General features: G+C 34.9%; 1 protein-coding gene across 1 annotated transcript in view; it reads right to left on the reverse strand.

Annotated features, from left to right (window-relative positions):
* Positions 1–13,843: 13,843 nt before the first annotated feature.
* LOC145259588 (collagen alpha-6(VI) chain-like) overlaps positions 13,844–16,927 on the reverse strand; it is a 95,599-nt gene continuing 92,515 nt past the window's right edge. The window contains exons 11-12 of the mRNA XM_080117242.1: positions 16,591–16,620; positions 13,844–15,443 (exon numbers count right to left, since the gene is read on the reverse strand). Coding sequence (XP_079973368.1) covers positions 14,878–15,443; positions 16,591–16,620 — 596 coding nt within the window. The 3' untranslated portion in view covers positions 13,844–14,877. The remainder of the gene's footprint in view (positions 15,444–16,590; positions 16,621–16,927) is intronic.

Raw genomic sequence — 16,927 nt, forward strand, 5'->3', positions numbered from 1 at the left:
GCTCCTATAATAATTGGAATGATGGAAATCTTCTTAACATCCTAGTTGTTTCATGTCATACATTAGCCCTTGGTATTTTCTTATTTTCCCCCTCTCAACTCTGTTTTACCCAGCATCATTGAGGACACTAATTTCTTGTAAGGTTGCTTCTTTTCTCGTCTTGTCCCGTGTTACCATGTAAAGTTTTATAGCCCCGTTTTCTAGGTATGTTGCTGTAGGAATTGTCGATCGATCGATGCCTCCGTTCAGTCTCGAAAGACAAAGGATACCCCATGTAGGGGTAATTGCGCGTGTGGTCGCGCATGAGACAAGGGTTGCACAATACTCAACCACACCTCTCCTCAATCGCCACTGTTTTGGTTTAGGTCGACCGGAAACAATGTCGAGATAAGCGGAGAGCGCACACAGTACCTGGAAGTCCCAAATGGTCACCCGTTTAGTACTGACCAGGTTCAATGTTGCTTAACTTCGGCGATCCAGTGGGAACCGGTGTGTCAGTGTAATTATGCCGTATATTGTATGTAGGAATTGTATAGTTATAATCGATAGTGTATGACTTATTTCCAAACGTTTTAGTATATTTTTCCAGTACTTGCAGCTACATTCGATGTTTATTTTTATAGATCGTCGCATCGTATAGTAGCCTTTCTCAAACGTAACTTTAGAGCTGGACGTCAAGTGTCTCAATCTTTTCACTTCTGTGTAGAAAAACTGCGCTCGTCGTCATTGCTGAAACCATTCATCTTCTTAAAATGTCATCAAACCTTCATCTTCGGCAGCCATTATAATCCTCTATTGATCCTACTTGAGCGATCCTCTTTTTAATCAGTCTATAGAGCATTCTTTATCTATACAGTCTTGGGGGAATTGATCTAAGAAAATACCCAACACGTTGTGTTGCATATTGAAGGGGAGAGGTCCCGGTATTTCGAGAAATAGTCATATATAGTCTCGGATGAGTTCATCCAGAAAATACTTGGCTCGCTGTTGGTTGGCACATTCTTCCAGTTTTTTTGCAATGGAAGTTCTTGGTGTATATTTGCCGACTCTTTTGGGCTATTTTTTGTAGCAGACTTTTTTTCGGATTCTGTCTCATTTGTAAGACAGTCTTGTCCAAAATGTTTAGCCAGTTTCATGATGAAGTTTGTTTTGTAATGTTCGTTCACGATTTTCTTTTGTAATGTTGGTTCACCATTTTGAGGTTTGGATTTTGGAAGTTCAACAGCTCTGGCTAGATCTTATGTTTCTGAATTTTGAGATGAGAATTAGTTATTCGTGTTATTTGGATTATCTGAACTACTGTTCTTATCTTGAGTATCATTTTCACAAAGTTTCGGTCGATGTAAACCTCCGACCTTCTTCGGGTATATCTTGTCGAACCCTGGAATGTTTCTGTCGAACTCGGGAATTTTAACGGAATTTCGAACGGAATCCTTTATTTACTTCACGGGAGGTAGCATGCTCTCGTTCCATCAGCCATGACTGGATAGAGGTCCTAAGTAATTCGCATTTGTATTTTTCGGTCGTCCACACTCAAAATTGAACCTGCAACCTTTAAGAGAATGTCCTTTTTACAAATGGCTTTTCCAAGTACTCTAATCACTGCACCACGGGTCTTTGCGACAAACTGCACCTGAACAAGGTCGAGGGTTACATCGGCCGAAACGTTGTGAAAATGACACCCAAGGTGAGAACAGTAGTTCGAAGACTCCAAATATTATCGCTAGCCCTTATATAAATCAAGGCACTGCAGCAGCCACCTGAGGGCCTCACTATTATATGCTTTTTGGTAATCAATCCAAGCCATGATTAAGTATCTCTGCCTCATCCTACAGTACTCAAAGTGTATGCTCAGAGAGGGGATTGGGCTGGGCAGATGAGAAAAAGAGGACAGGAAAGACAGAAAGATAGAGGGACGGATAAAGAGTTGAAAGTTTTAATAGAAATATGTTACAATTTTGTCCCGAACAACGTTAGGTTGCACTGTATTGAAGCGGCACTCACCCGGTGTTTGTTTAACTGGCTTCCTTTAAAAGAGTTTCAGGGGAGTATGAAATTCACAAGATGTCCCCAGTCGCGTTTATAAATTAATTAATAAAAATATAATTAGAAAAATATTAGGTTTTTGCAGAGTTTGCAAGCAGGTGTCGACGTTCTCTTACATACAGCACCTGCTATTCCTAAATAGTCACCCATCTGGTACTGACCAGGCTCGACGTTGCTTGACTTTGGTGATCCAATGCTTGCCCTACTAGTAAATAATAAATCTATATATCTATAAAAGTGAAAATGTGTATGTGTGAGGACACTTCTCAACCTATATACTCATCGAATTTTTTATCTACAGACTGGAAATTCGGTATATAGAGTATTCAGACACGAAAATCTTATAATCGGTTTTCATCAGGAAAAATGCTTGCTAAGGGGTCAAAATTTAACAAAATAGTACTTTTGAGTCTTCGGGTTTTATCTGTCTGTAAATTGTTTCACGACTACGTATGCGCGGCCGTGAAACGTTACAGCTACCTTATGTTAAGAATAAGTAGGTTTGAAAACACTTTTTAAAAATAGGAGCAAGCTGGTATAATGGTTATCGTAGTTGACTCACTGTCTTTACGTTTTGGTTTCTAGTATGTTTTTTACTTATAAGAAGTGAAGTGTTTAGAAAAAACATAATACTCGTATGAACATGTTTCAGTTTCTTTACGTTTTTTTTAATTCATTTTTTAAAGGAATTTAACGTTACATACCTACGATATTTCTGTTTATAATAAATACGAAATCTGTATTAACTAAAATATAATATTTATGCGTATTTTACAACTGGGCAACGCCGGACGGCCTGCTAGTATTTAACAAAACAACACAACACACAGGTGTATCCGAAGTTTCCTTATAATTTGAATAATATAGAGATAGAGCCTATTATTGATAGGATTAATAAACAACTTACTCTTTTATATATTCAAGAATTTTTTTTTCTTTTGGTCCGAAATTATTTTAAACTTATATAAGGAAAAATGCATAAATAACAATAAAAAATGAAGCGGGAAAATGCCACAATAAGCATCAAACATTTTTTTTGTGTGAATTAAATGTTTTTTTTTCTTTGGAATTCAATCGAAGATATTGTCGCATAAAAATATTTATAGTCAAGAGAGAAAAGTCAGGACATTTCTATGAGAAAAGATTTAGCACGTCTGCATTTCAGCTTTTCGTTTGTTTTCAATTTTGAAGAGTTCTATTCGGAAACAAGTGGAGACAATCAGGAAATTATCTCTGGAAACTGACATAATCATCTGTTAATAAACTCTTCCTTGTTTTCATTTATTTGGAAATTGTAACTGATTGAATGAAAACCAAAGAAATATAAAGTGTAGAAGTGTTACATATTCGTGTATAAAACGCGTTTCTATAATGCGTGTGATTGCGTCCTTACATGCTTGTATCAACAAAAACGTCTATCATAGTGCATGTGTGTGAAGCGTCTATCTTGTGAAATCTGCGCGTGTGTGTGTGCAACACATGCAAAGCAGTTCATTAACATTAGTCTGTGTAGCGCAAAAGAACATACCTCTCCGTTATGTCGTTCCCCTTCTCTTTATCTACTTCCAACAATACGTTATATATTTGATATAACTATTTGCACTTCGGAGTTTGCAATCGCTTCTCTTGATCCCTACATCTTGCTTGGGTTATGTTCATCCAAAGTTCCCAAACGCGGGGGGGGGGGAGGGCGCGATTTTCTTCCGTGTTAACTCATCGCAAGCTACGACCTAACTCCTCTCGAAATCCAACTCCCTTTTCTCTCTCACCTACGTGACTACGTAATTATATTTAAAGAAGCACATCTGTCATGTCACGTGACCAATTCTTTTGTTTTTTTATCAACTAAATCTTTTCATAAGTGAAAATTCCTGTAGACATATTTAGCCAACATTCCATTTTTCCCGAATTTCAATCGTCTGTTGAAATATTTTGTTTCGATAACATTTTTTATCCAATAGATATTTCACATTCAAAACTTCTACATCTCTATAAGAATAAAAATCTCATCGTTAGGAAACTCGACGACACCTGAGAGGCTAATATCCAACAGAAGTGCCACATTCACTTACGACAATTGTTTCATTCCCGTGAACCTAATCATTTTATTTTAACACAATTGTCTTTGGTTTTCATTATTAGAAAAGCTAGACTCAGGGCAAGAGAAGATAATCAAGAATTTCTCTGGAAATGCCTCAAATATGTATTATATTACATTTAAATTCAAATATGTATTATATTACATTTAAATTCAAATATGTATTATATTACATTTAAATTCAAATATGTATTATATTACATTTAAATTCAAATATGTATTATATTACATTTAAATTCAAATATGTATTATATTACATTTAAATTCAAATATGTATTATATTACATTTAAATTCAAATATGTATTATATTACATTTAAATTCAAATATGTATTATATTACATTTAAATTCAAATATGTATTATATTACATTTAAATTCAAATATGTATTATATTACATTTAAATTCAAATATGTATTATATTACATTTAAATTCAAATATGTATTATATTACATTTAAATTCAAATATGTATTATATTACATTTAAATTCAAATATGTATTATATTACATTTAAATTCAAATATGTATTATATTACATTTAAATTCAAATATGTATTATATTACATTTAAATTCAAATATGTATTATATTACATTTAAATTCAAATATGTATTATATTACATTTAAATTCAAATATGTATTATATTACATTTAAATTCAAATATGTATTATATTACATTTAAATTCAAATATGTATTATATTACATTTAAATTCAAATATGTATTATATTACATTTAAATTCAAATATGTATTATATTACATTTAAATTCAAATATGTATTATATTACATTTAAATTCAAATATGTATTATATTACATTGAGCAAAAAAGAACTGAAGAAAGAAAACTTTTAACACATTTTCCCACTAATAATTGTTTTAATTAATTTATAAATTTTGATTTATCTGAAAATTGCTTGTTATTTATTTCGAATTTTTTTATTTATTACGAAAACTTTTTTTCAAATAAGTGTTCGTTAAAACATTTCCAGTATTAATGTATTTGTTTTGATTTTCCGAAAACTTTCGCCAAAAAAATCAGTGTATTTCGTAATTATCTCCCTTGCCACGAATCTAACTCTTTCAAAAATCTCAACCAAAAGAAGTTTAAATGCAAAAGTGCTATAGATTTTAAGAAATAGTTTTGAGACAATTACGGTAGTATCGTCATAAAAAAAATTGAAACATTTGTAATCGAAGAAAAGTTTTAAATGTGTTTTCTAAATGCAATTGCTCATAAAATTAATCTGTGTCAAATTTTATAGTTTCTGAATGGCAAAAAAACGTTGGTAATTAAAAGTAAATCAATGGGGAGTGCTTAATTAAGACTTGCATCAGACCAAGACTAATAAGAAGGAAGCTGGGTTCCCAACCCAAAATATTCTGATTATCTTCAGAATGAACTGCGAGTTTTAAGTCAGAACATTTTTATGGAAATCGTTCAAGACAATGAAAAAAGCCACTTAATACACAGAGGTAACAAAAATGAAAGATGATCATCGCAAGGACAGGAGATCATTTTACCTAAGTATTGGTAAAATAGGAGGAAAACAGTCAGCAGGAAGAGAGTTTTAAAAAATCACCAGTCCTTGAAAAGAAGCTACTGGAATAGGAAGCTTTATTACAATGAGCTATCAAAACAGCAAACTGATGAAGACTACTAGATCAACAGCTCAAACGAGCTGGAACAAAGGAAGCACGAAAAATAGACAATTCTGAAAATCACAGACATAATAATATTTATAGAAAAGACCGAGACTAGCAACATCACCTATGTGAGAGGAAAAAGAGAGAGAGGGGGGTTGCAGAGAAGAAGAAACAACAACGAGGCCAGTTAAATTGCGGAAAAGCTTCTGTATCTTATCAAGAACTCTCAAATAGGACAGGGATTAAGTAGCCAAATATGACAACAGTACTCAACAGTACTACATACATGGTCTGGTAGTAGTTTTGTAGAGATAGTGATGCGTTCCGCTACGCTCTCCGGTTAAAAAAGACGCCACGAATTTTTAGAAAAATAAAATGTATTTATTCCTTTTCACAACGCTGAATTCAGTTTATGCGTACATCGGCGAGTTGCAAACGGTGAGAGTTTAGGCGGCGCGGAACAGAGGTGGGTGGGGAGTCGCGGTGCAAGCCTCAGTCAGCGCGTGTCTCTCGGCCGGTTGTCTACTGATTCTGGCGACAAGCTAACTCTGGTTGCTTTTATAATTCGTCTCGCATTATCTGCACCTGTCAACGATTTATATCTGTGACACCATCACGAGTACATCCGTCTCTCGGTGACAGCTTGCTTCCGATTTCCCGTACAATGTACTGCATGACAATCGAGAATAGACTCAGGTGTGAGAAAGTGTTTAGCGCGATAGAGAAAACCTACTTTACGAGACACATGAAAGGCAATAGATCTGAAAAAGGAAGTTTCAGAGTTGACTTCCCTTCAAGAATCTTATAACGAAAAGGGGTATGCCTACGATTGAAAGACACGATTATGTAATGAAAAAGAAATGATTACGGAATAAAGTTTACATCAATTAAAAAGTGAAGACGGATTCACAAGTCTAAATATGACAACAATACTCCATATATGATCACATAGTATATTTGTAGAGGTATACCATAGTTTCAGGTGTAAAAAAGTGTTTAGAGCGATTGAGAGAAACGACTTTACAAGAAGTGGAAAGAGCAATGGATCTAATATATGAATTTCAAGATAGATTTGATAGGAAATATTATGTAGCCGGTGAGTGTATATGTATGTACAGTAGCCGAATAGCGTAATCGTAAGAAGCCTTGAATGTCGTTTGGGCTGTCGAGTTTCGATCCTGGCTTGATATAGTTGCCTGTCTAGCCGCGCTGATGAGCTGTAATACAGCGAAACAGTACTGTATGTGGATGACTATAATGCTCCTTATATTAGGTTGAGCATATTGGGAAGTGATATACAAACTGCCATTAGCATATTAAGCGATGGTCTTTGTGTAAACAAATAGAGATTGGGCATTTGGACGATGTCAAAACACCGTTAATTCACTGCCCGTACAGCAGCAGCCGAATAGCGTAATGGTAAGAAGGCTTGACTGTCGTTTGGACGGTCGAGTTTCGATCCTGGCTTAAAGTAGTTTCCTGTCTATCGGCACTGGTGAATTGTGATACAGCGAAACATGTGGATGACTATATATATATATATATATATATATATATATATATATATATATATATATATATATATATATATATATATATATATATCATGATTCTTTGGGAGTACATAATTTAAATATTATCACATTTATTTCTTGTATATTTATTTTTTTCGGGTAGTCGTTTGTTAGCTTTTCTGCTAAACACTTTTACTAAATAATATCGACGAAATATCGAAAAACAAAGAAACAAACACAGTTTTGAAAAATAATGAAGCTTTACTTACTTTAGTAAAATAATCCGAAACAGCAAAATGGGATATTAAAAAAGTAAACACGTAATTACTTTAATTTTTAAAGCAAAGAATCGATATAAATATGAATAAGAAGAAAATGGCGCCCGTTTCAAGCAGAACAGCTCCATTTCAGTCTTACAGTATTGAACCGTGTAGTATTGGGCCGTCGGATTCAGGGTTGTACTATTGTAATGTAAAGAACACGCAGAAAGGTTTGTAATCAACTGAATTCCTTATAGTACACTGACAAAAAAAAAAAGCTTAAACAGATATATAAATAAAAATGAAAAGGTTATGTAAATGTTTTTAAAAAGACACGAAATCACGTGAGCAGGATTTTTCTTCTTTTGACACGATAACAAGTAACGTTCTTATTTTTTTTATTATTTATCTATTTATCTATTTTCGAAAGTGTGCCACGTGCAAGTGGAGAAGGAAAAAACAGAGTTATGCAAAATTTGTGTCGAGAATTGTCTAAAGTTCCGACTTTCTTTTGGCTTTCACTTTAATAAGAACGTGAATTTATGAGGTGAATTTATTCGACACCATATTATTCAACTCCAAAAAATAAATAAAAGCTAACGTAAATTAAGATTAAAGTTAAGGTGTTATTGTGGACCTTCACCCCTTTTAAAAAACCTTGTTAAACTTTGTGGCATATTTACATTCTTTGGAGGTCAGGCGCGAACGAACACCCAATAATTTTATTATACCATATTTCTTCACACTGAAACATAATTATCAAAGTATACTTACGCAAATAGATATGAAAAGTCTTTGTTAAAGTTTGTGCCATATTTCCATGGAGTACAGGCGCGAACGCAGACCCCACAATTTTATTATACCATCCCTATTTAAGTTGAAACATACTTATCAAAGTATTCTTATGTACATCTATATCAAAAACCCTTCTAAACGTTTTTTTTTTTTTCATTTTTTATTTCCATACTTTGGGGGCAGGCGCGAACGCAGAAACCACTATTTTTATGAACCACCGTTCTGCCAGATCAAACATACCCATTCCTGATCCTCGATACATCTTCTATCATTATATGTAATCAGTTTTTTAAAATAGTCAACCATATAGGAGCCTATTCGTGACCACATACACACACACACACACAGACGTTCATCTTTATATTATATATATATATATATATATATATATATATATATATATATATATATATATCAATATTTCACTAAATATACGTCACAAAAATGTATATTGTATTATCAAATGACTGTTTCAAGGTTAGTTTTTTTCCGAAAATGTTATTCAAATCCATGCGATATTCACGATGTTATGACATTTTATTTATTTATTTATTATCAAGTATTTTTTACTGTCCATCACTTTATTGCAGGTCTTTAAAAATGGCCCCCAAAAGGGGGCGATTAACGGTTATCGGAAAGGAAAAGATTGTTGCTATACTCGCAGAATGATTGTTCATCAAAGATTTAACTATGGAGCTGGAAAAGGATCCAAGAACTTTGGCTTCATTCGTGAAGAACCCCAACACCAAATTCAGAAAGGATAAGGGCACCAGGAGAAACATTTCACATCGTGATATTCGGAAAATTCGTGGGGAAGTCAACCGAAACCAAAACAGCACCCTTGCTTCCATATTTGCAAGAGCTGGAATCGCTCCAAGATCCAGGCAGGCCCAATGTAATGTGTTGAATGAGATGGCAATGAACATCGAAACTATTCCAAGGCCTCCAGTGGGAAAACAACATAGGGAAAAACGAATGTCTTGGGCACAGAATTACATGAAAAAAGATTTCTAACGTGTCCTGTTTACAGACGAGACCCGTGCTACTCTTGATGTTTCGGATGGATGGGCCAAAACGGAACTCCAATCCTTTACAGAGTTCATCGCCAACAAGGAGGTGGAGGCATCATGTTTTGGGTGGGAATCATTAGGGATAAGTTGGTTGGACCATTCCAAGTTCCAGAGGGGGTAAAACTTACCAGCAATTCGTACATGGCCATTTTGGATAAATATTTGTCACGAAGGCTAGATGACCTACCATTGTCACGTCGCTTTCAGATGACTTTTATGCATGACAATGCACCACCCCATTCTGCTAGGGCGACTGCAACCTTCCTTAAATCTATGGGCTTCTTTGAAGAAACCCTCATGAGCTGGTCACCGTGTTCTCCGGATCTTAATCCCATTTAACATTTCTGACCAATATTGAAAAGAGGTGTTTATGAGGGAGGAGAGCAGTTTACTTCAAAGGATGCCCTGTGGAGGAAAGTAGTTGGTGTCGCCAGAGGGGAGGAATTGTTGTTTTCTGGATGGGAATGTATATTCGTCTATATATAACGAGTGTTTATAACAGTTTCCTTTCAAACAGATATTTAACCATATCTATCTATCTATCTATCTATCTATCTGTCTGTCTGTCTATCTATCTATGTGTATGTGTGGGTGTAGGTGTTCAGACAGATATTGTTAAATAGCACGGAGTGTTTTTGCTTAATGATCTTTTTTGTAATTTTTCCATTTTTCGAATGGTCATTCTTATGTCTCGGTCGAATTTGTGTAGGACAGTTCCGTAGTCGTTTTCGTTCATATGTTTTTTTGCAAGTACTTTCAACTGATTTTCTTCAGTCTTCAGGCAGTATTTGATGCTTTTATATGCTTCAGTTCAAATTACATTTAAATTACTTGAAATAGTGAATTGTGTGTAAAAAAACACGTTTTTACGTGTTAAGAACGTAGCTAAAATAAATTTACAATGGTTTCAAAGTGTGATTTACAAAATGGTATGGAATTTACAAATTTTTTTATATATATAAATTTTTAATATATAAATTTAAAAACAGTTTACTTGAAGATGTAAGCGGTCATGTTTTTACATGTCTATTGAATGTATATAGCGTGTATATATTTATGAGTGTATCCACGATCGTCTCGTATTCTCGTGTTTGTACGTGCCCATATATTCACAGATACAGTTCACCGGACATATAACATTGAAAACAAAAAAAAAAAAAGGGTCGGATAACAGTTCTTCGGAGACTTACATCCGCCAATCAAAAAAACTTACCTGGTCCATCTAGGTCTTGTTTTGACGGCCTTGGAAAAGCTGTAAATAACTCATACTAAAAATAATCCCAGAAATCTCAGTTGTATTTTCAGCAACTTTATTCCGGCTGTTTCCCCACTGCAAAGTTGCCCACTGTCGTACGTTCCTTCTATTCTCTCAAATTCTAACTCAACTCAAAACTACCTGTGCAAGTAAACCCTTGCTTTATCTCATTACGTCACCATCCACGTAAACAAAGAATCAATCCATATTTTGTTTATCTATAAATTAAGTGTCATTAAATTTCTGACTGGCATCTTTTGTTTCGTAACATTCATTTCGATTAAAATATTTTCTCTGAATATTTTCATCTGTATAGCATTTAACAATATTAATAATAATTGTAATCGATCAGGGTTATCTGGCGTTGCCCCGGCATGCTAATATAATACTAAATGTATCCATTTAAAACTTATTGCTGGCTAGCTTTTTAATTTGAAGTAGTATTCATTATACCTACATCAAGTGGTTTCATGCAATGTCTGGAGCGATGCCCCAAAAATATGTATTTGTAATATCAATCGCTAAAATTTCACAAAGAAGAAGAAAAAGAAGAGGAAGAGAAGAGGAAGAAAAAAGAAAGAAAGAAAGGGAGAAAAAAGAAAGGTGGGCTCATGCCGGGAATGTTTAACAAAGAAGAGACAGCGATTGAAGCTCAGTTGAGTATTTAATTCTTTTGCGCACTCTTATTCTCATCTTCATAGTTGTTGTTGTTTCATCACATTTCGGCCAACTCATCCTCTGGCCTTCATCAACAGATTAACCACAACGGGATATGAATGCTGAATCTTGTAACTGTATACCCAGTAATTACTGCCTTCCATAGTTGTTGTTGCCTCACTACGTTTTGGCCAACTAGTCTTCTGGCCCGCTTGGGTATGACTGAAACCGCTATCTTTAAACAAACTCAACGCCTTTATCCACTGCGCCACGGACACCGAAGAGTGATCAAGGTTGGATTTTATGATCTTATAAATCCAATTTTGTGTTCTTATCTGGTCTTCCATTGTCGGGAATTGTGTACTTATAATGGAAGATCCTGACACTCTCTAAGAATGGATTACTCCGCCTATAAAAGACGCTAGCAAGCTGTAACCAATGGAAGAGAGTACCGAATGGTATTATTATAATTTTATAATTTTTTTTTTTTTACTCAGTCAAGTACCTGTCACGAAAAGAATGTTAGAGAAAGGCTATCAACGTTTCTTCTCCGAAGAAGGAGCTGTAGATGACAAAAAAGAAATCGCCCTCCCCCACTAGATTTTGAAGTTGATTTTGAATTCTGTCACGACATGAAAGATGTAGCAGCAGTACTTCATTTTTGAACGTGTCCCCCACTTTTATATGCGCAGAAGATTGCATCTAGAGTCATGTGCTTTCTGTTCTGGAGCGGTAGAATGATCCAACTATTTTCCCGGAAACTTTAACAACGGGTGTGAGTCAAGAGTTAAATTTTAGATCTGGTGTAAATGCAAGCTGTAGGCGCTTATAAAAAATAATAAAAAAACAAGGAGAATCCTCAAGGATAGAACCACGTATTTAAATTGAAGTCAAACAACGATCTGAACGTTCTTAATTTTAATATACCAGATATATTATTTGGGCAGAAGGGGGAGAGAGAGAGAGAGAGAGAGAGAGAGAAAGAGAGAGAGGGGGGATGTGAAGATGATTGCCATATGATAAATTTTTAAAGAATTACATTTTAACACGTGCGTCTGTTTCGCCTCTAAGTGAATTCTCTGTATTTCCATTTTTCTTTCTTCTGTTCTCGTACGCGAATGAGACACTCGACAATTATTCCTCAATCTCTCTAATTTTTCTCTTAACAACCAACTGACACCACAAGACAAACTGCAATTCTTTTTCCAACAAGATGGCGCTACATGCCACACGTCTCACAGATCACTGACACGAGTTCATGACATGTTTACGGAAGAGAGAGAACAATAAGAAAAGGGTTATGGCCACCACGTTCCCCGGACGTCATCGTGTGATTCTTTTTATTATCTTTGGGGGACTTTAAAAGAAAAAAATCATGCAAATAATCCACATAATATAGACTAACTAAAGGAGACATATTATCAACGTTATCAGGAGAATAACCACATAAGATTTACAGGCAGTATCCACAAACGTGCCCGATTTTGTTAAACGTGCCCACAAATGCGTAGATGTCAACGGGGAGCACTTCCAGCATCTTTTATGACGCAACAGGTGATTCAAACAATAGAAAGATGTTCATCCTCTCTACTATATTTTTTATGGGCTACTTTTAAGTGGGCCACCCTGTATAACATGTGGGGGTTCATACCTTTGTCAGCAGTATCAAGACATCAATAGGTGTGATTTGATAGATTCCATTGGATTTGAACTTTGCTTGCTGATTGCATAATCTTCGTCGTTAAGCATTACCTCCTCCATGTGCACCTGTTACGTATATAACGGATGACGTAAGCAAGATATACAAAAGAAAACAACAAAAAAAAATACGTTTTATATAAAAATTTATTTATTCAAAAATTTAATTTTTTTTTTTTTTTAAATAAACCAAATAATTGTACAATTCTGACGACAAATGCGTTCAGTGTATATTCGATAAGTAAAAGAGACGCTGCCAGCAACGTGACGTCAAATGTCTGAATGATTTATTTTGGGGCAGCTGGCGCTTTAAATATTTTTCTTTATTTCTTTTTTTTTTTTCTTTTTCACGCACGTCACTGCCTTTTGTATATTTTTGTTATTGTTGTTTTTTGTTATTGTTTGTTGTGTTAGCTTTAAAAATGAATCCGTTATTTTTGCTGACAAGTTTTTTTTTCTTTCTTTTTTTACATGGGAGTCACCACTTATCAAGGCCCGAAAGTCACTCGAGGATAAGGGTTAATGGGTTTATCGTAGTCACTGAGACAACAACGTATTAATAGTTAGTGGTGGAAACGGGGTAGAAATATATTATTTAGGGGGAGGGGGCTCAACAAGAACTTGTTTACATTGGACTTGAAGATGACCATATTGTAGTCAGCTATAAAGCGGGCAAGCAGAATAGATTTCCATAGACGGGCAGTTCTAGGAAAGAAGCTTTGTTCATGCTTTTAAATTTAGGTACAGATAGTAAATGGGGGAAAATGTTGATGGTTGTTTAAATACAGTCAATCAAGAGTTATAGTTTATTTGTGTGTGTGTGTGTGTGTGTGTATGTGTGTGCACGTGTGTGTGTGCACGTGTGTGTGTGTGTGTTTCATTGTTAGAATTTATGTGTGAATATGCGTCATGCTTGTTGTAAAAACAGGCAGTAAAACTCGCGTGGTTGGTTATTTTCCTCTGTAATTCGACGCAACGGAACGGCTTCTGGTCGTGTCTTCAGACTTTATTCCGTGACGTCACCATATTCCGTAACTGTACTGCAAGGCCCGTCATTAGGTAGGCCCCGGTATAAATCGTGGAGTTGAAAGACATGAGTAGTTTCAGATAAATTTTGAAGTCGTTTAACAATAAAAAGAATATGAAAACAACTTTAAAATCACAAAATATAACTATTTCCCCGAAATATTAAATTATAAAACCTATCACGTGTACCAAAAATACAAAAAAACTTTTAAAAAAAATTTGTTTATGCAATTACGTTAACAGTTGAAAGTAACGGACTTTAGCACAACACTATCACTGACGTCATTTAACATCAACATCTTTTAAAAAAGAAAACAAATGTTCTTGGTCTTTTTTGCTATGGAATGCAAGTGGACGATGGCCAATAACTCCAGAAGTCTCCACTGCAACCCGAATAAAAATCAAATTGTCCAGAACAGTGTAATTGCTATAAAATATTTAATCGAAAAATATTCGGATATCAAGATTAGTTGAAAATACCCATTATTTTTTGTTTATGTTTGTCAAGGTGTCGTCCTCGTGCGACGTCATTACTGTGTAAGGCTAAATTAGTTCGTTTCAGTTGCTAGCGCAATGTAGATGCTTAAAATGCACTTGGTCCAAAGCAAGGTGCGTTGAGAATCGAGCATAAGTAATATGAATATTTATTTTGAGCAATTTTGAAAATGAGATCGAAATATTCGGGGGAAATAATTATATGTGAATATTTCTAAAACGTAGTTTATAATAAAAAAATATTATTGATAGCTTTGTATTATGCGTGATATGTTTAAACCGAAATTGTTCCTGTAAAATTTCAAACCGTTTGAAACTTAGTGATAGTAGATTGGTTTAAAATGAAACGGGTTATGCTGCGCTTGGAGGACCAATTGATGATACGAAGGGGAGCTGAACATATGTTTTAGGTGGGGCGCACTGCTCAGGGAGTAAAGCGATTCCATTGACGGCCATTGACAGGGACCGACATTGATCAAGAACAGTTTGACACCATTCTTTTTAAGCATTTCGATTTCCTTCGTTAGTTCTGGTGTAATGGTCATCACGGACGAATCAACGAATAGCACAGCTACTTGATTTTCAACATGGCCGCTGTTGGCGTTCTGTTTTGAGCGAGTGTACAAGACATTTCTCATTTTTCGTACAACATCGACGAGATCTGGCAGTTTACCGTCAGGGACGACACCGTTGTTAATAACGAATTGGTCCTTGTTCATTAGAGATGTGATTGGCACGTTGAAGTGAGATGGACAATAGCCATAGGAGACAACGCCATATTGTCCGTAGCCAATGTATGGAAGGATGGTGTTGATAAATTGGTGGATCATACCGGAACGGTAGGCTCCCATAGCAACGAGGTCGTATCCGAAGAGGATGATGCCTGAAAGCAAATAATAATAATAATAATAATAATAATAATAATAATAATAATAATAGTAGTAGTAGTAGTAGTAGTAGTAGCAGTAACCAAATTAAAGGAATAAACACATGGGCTGTGTCACTAGAAAGATACTCTGGACCGTTTATAGGTTTAGCCAAAGAAGAATTGAGGCATCTCAACCAGAAGAGCTTGTGTTTTCAAAAATTGTGAATTCAACTTTAATTTATATATATATATGTGTGTGTGTGTGTGTGTGTGTGTGTGTGTGTGTGTGTGTGTGTGTGTGTGTGTGTGTGTGTGTGTGTGTGTTTGTGTGTGCGTGTGTGGGGGGTGTATGATTATATGTGTGCATGTGTATTTTAAGATGGCGTACATATGAACACGATTTCGACTGGTCGAAGTTTTTCTAGTAGGAACTGAATTGGATTAACGTTATTGTTACGTTAAGAAAAATGTCAATTATTCGCCTAAAGAACTGATTGAACAGAATCAACTATTTCTTATTTTCTTTCAGTAAGTTTTAAGAGATCAAGGGACTCTCTGCTAGAGTTAACGCTTGATTCCGTTATGATTTAAATTTATATCCGAGGGCTCTTTTAAGAATACACGCTCTTCCTTTTATGACTGCTATTTGTATTTCGTCACAACTTGGTCTTCCAGGGATTGCTTCTAAGTATTTCTGAAGGTTCTTTTTTATTAAGCCAGTTGCTCCTTTCACAACCGATATAATGTTTATTTCTTTCATTTTTAGGTCCTGATATTTTGTTATCTTTTCCCGTTCAGCTCTATTAAGGTTAAAATCATTTGAAACTGTCACATTGATAATGAGCGCAGTTTTTTCGGGCTTGTTCTATATTACAATATCTGGCTTGATGGTCTTGTCTTTTATGTATCTGATCGACTGTCTATCGTTGTCATAGAACACGGCCCGTTTGATCTTATCGGTGGTGGTTCATGTCCCTAGATGTTCGTCGATCTGTCAAGTTGCATCTCTCCACAGATCTTCTAATGAAGGTATTTACATATTTTGTTGTGACAAGAATTGTGAAGGCCATTTATGTGTGCGTGTTTGTGTCTATTTTAATGGGCAAAATGCAGTTCATGGTCAAAGTAAACAAGTATGAACAGCGATAAAATTGATACTTACTTGTATGGATAGTTTGTGGTTGAGCATTTTCTGTAAAAAAAAAAAAAAAAAAAAGAAAAGAAAAATTGAGTAAAAATAATTGAACATGGATTTTGATCGTTATTTTAATTAATTTAATTAATTACTAGGTCAACTGGCGTTGCCCGGTCGTAAGATATACTTAAATATGATATTGTAATTTATGCAGTTTTCGCATTCATTATTATAGAGACAGTTCTCTGTTGATTACCATATTGTACCCAATATATAGTAGTGCCCTCCCTAGCATTACTCGTTTGTAAAATACGCATAAATATATTTTAATACATGCAGATTTCGTACTTATTATTATAGAACC

The sequence above is a fragment of the Euprymna scolopes genome, chromosome 35, assembly GCF_053919585.1.
Source record: "Euprymna scolopes isolate OS-2025 chromosome 35, ASM5391958v1, whole genome shotgun sequence".
Taxonomy (NCBI): domain Eukaryota; kingdom Metazoa; phylum Mollusca; class Cephalopoda; order Sepiida; family Sepiolidae; genus Euprymna; species Euprymna scolopes.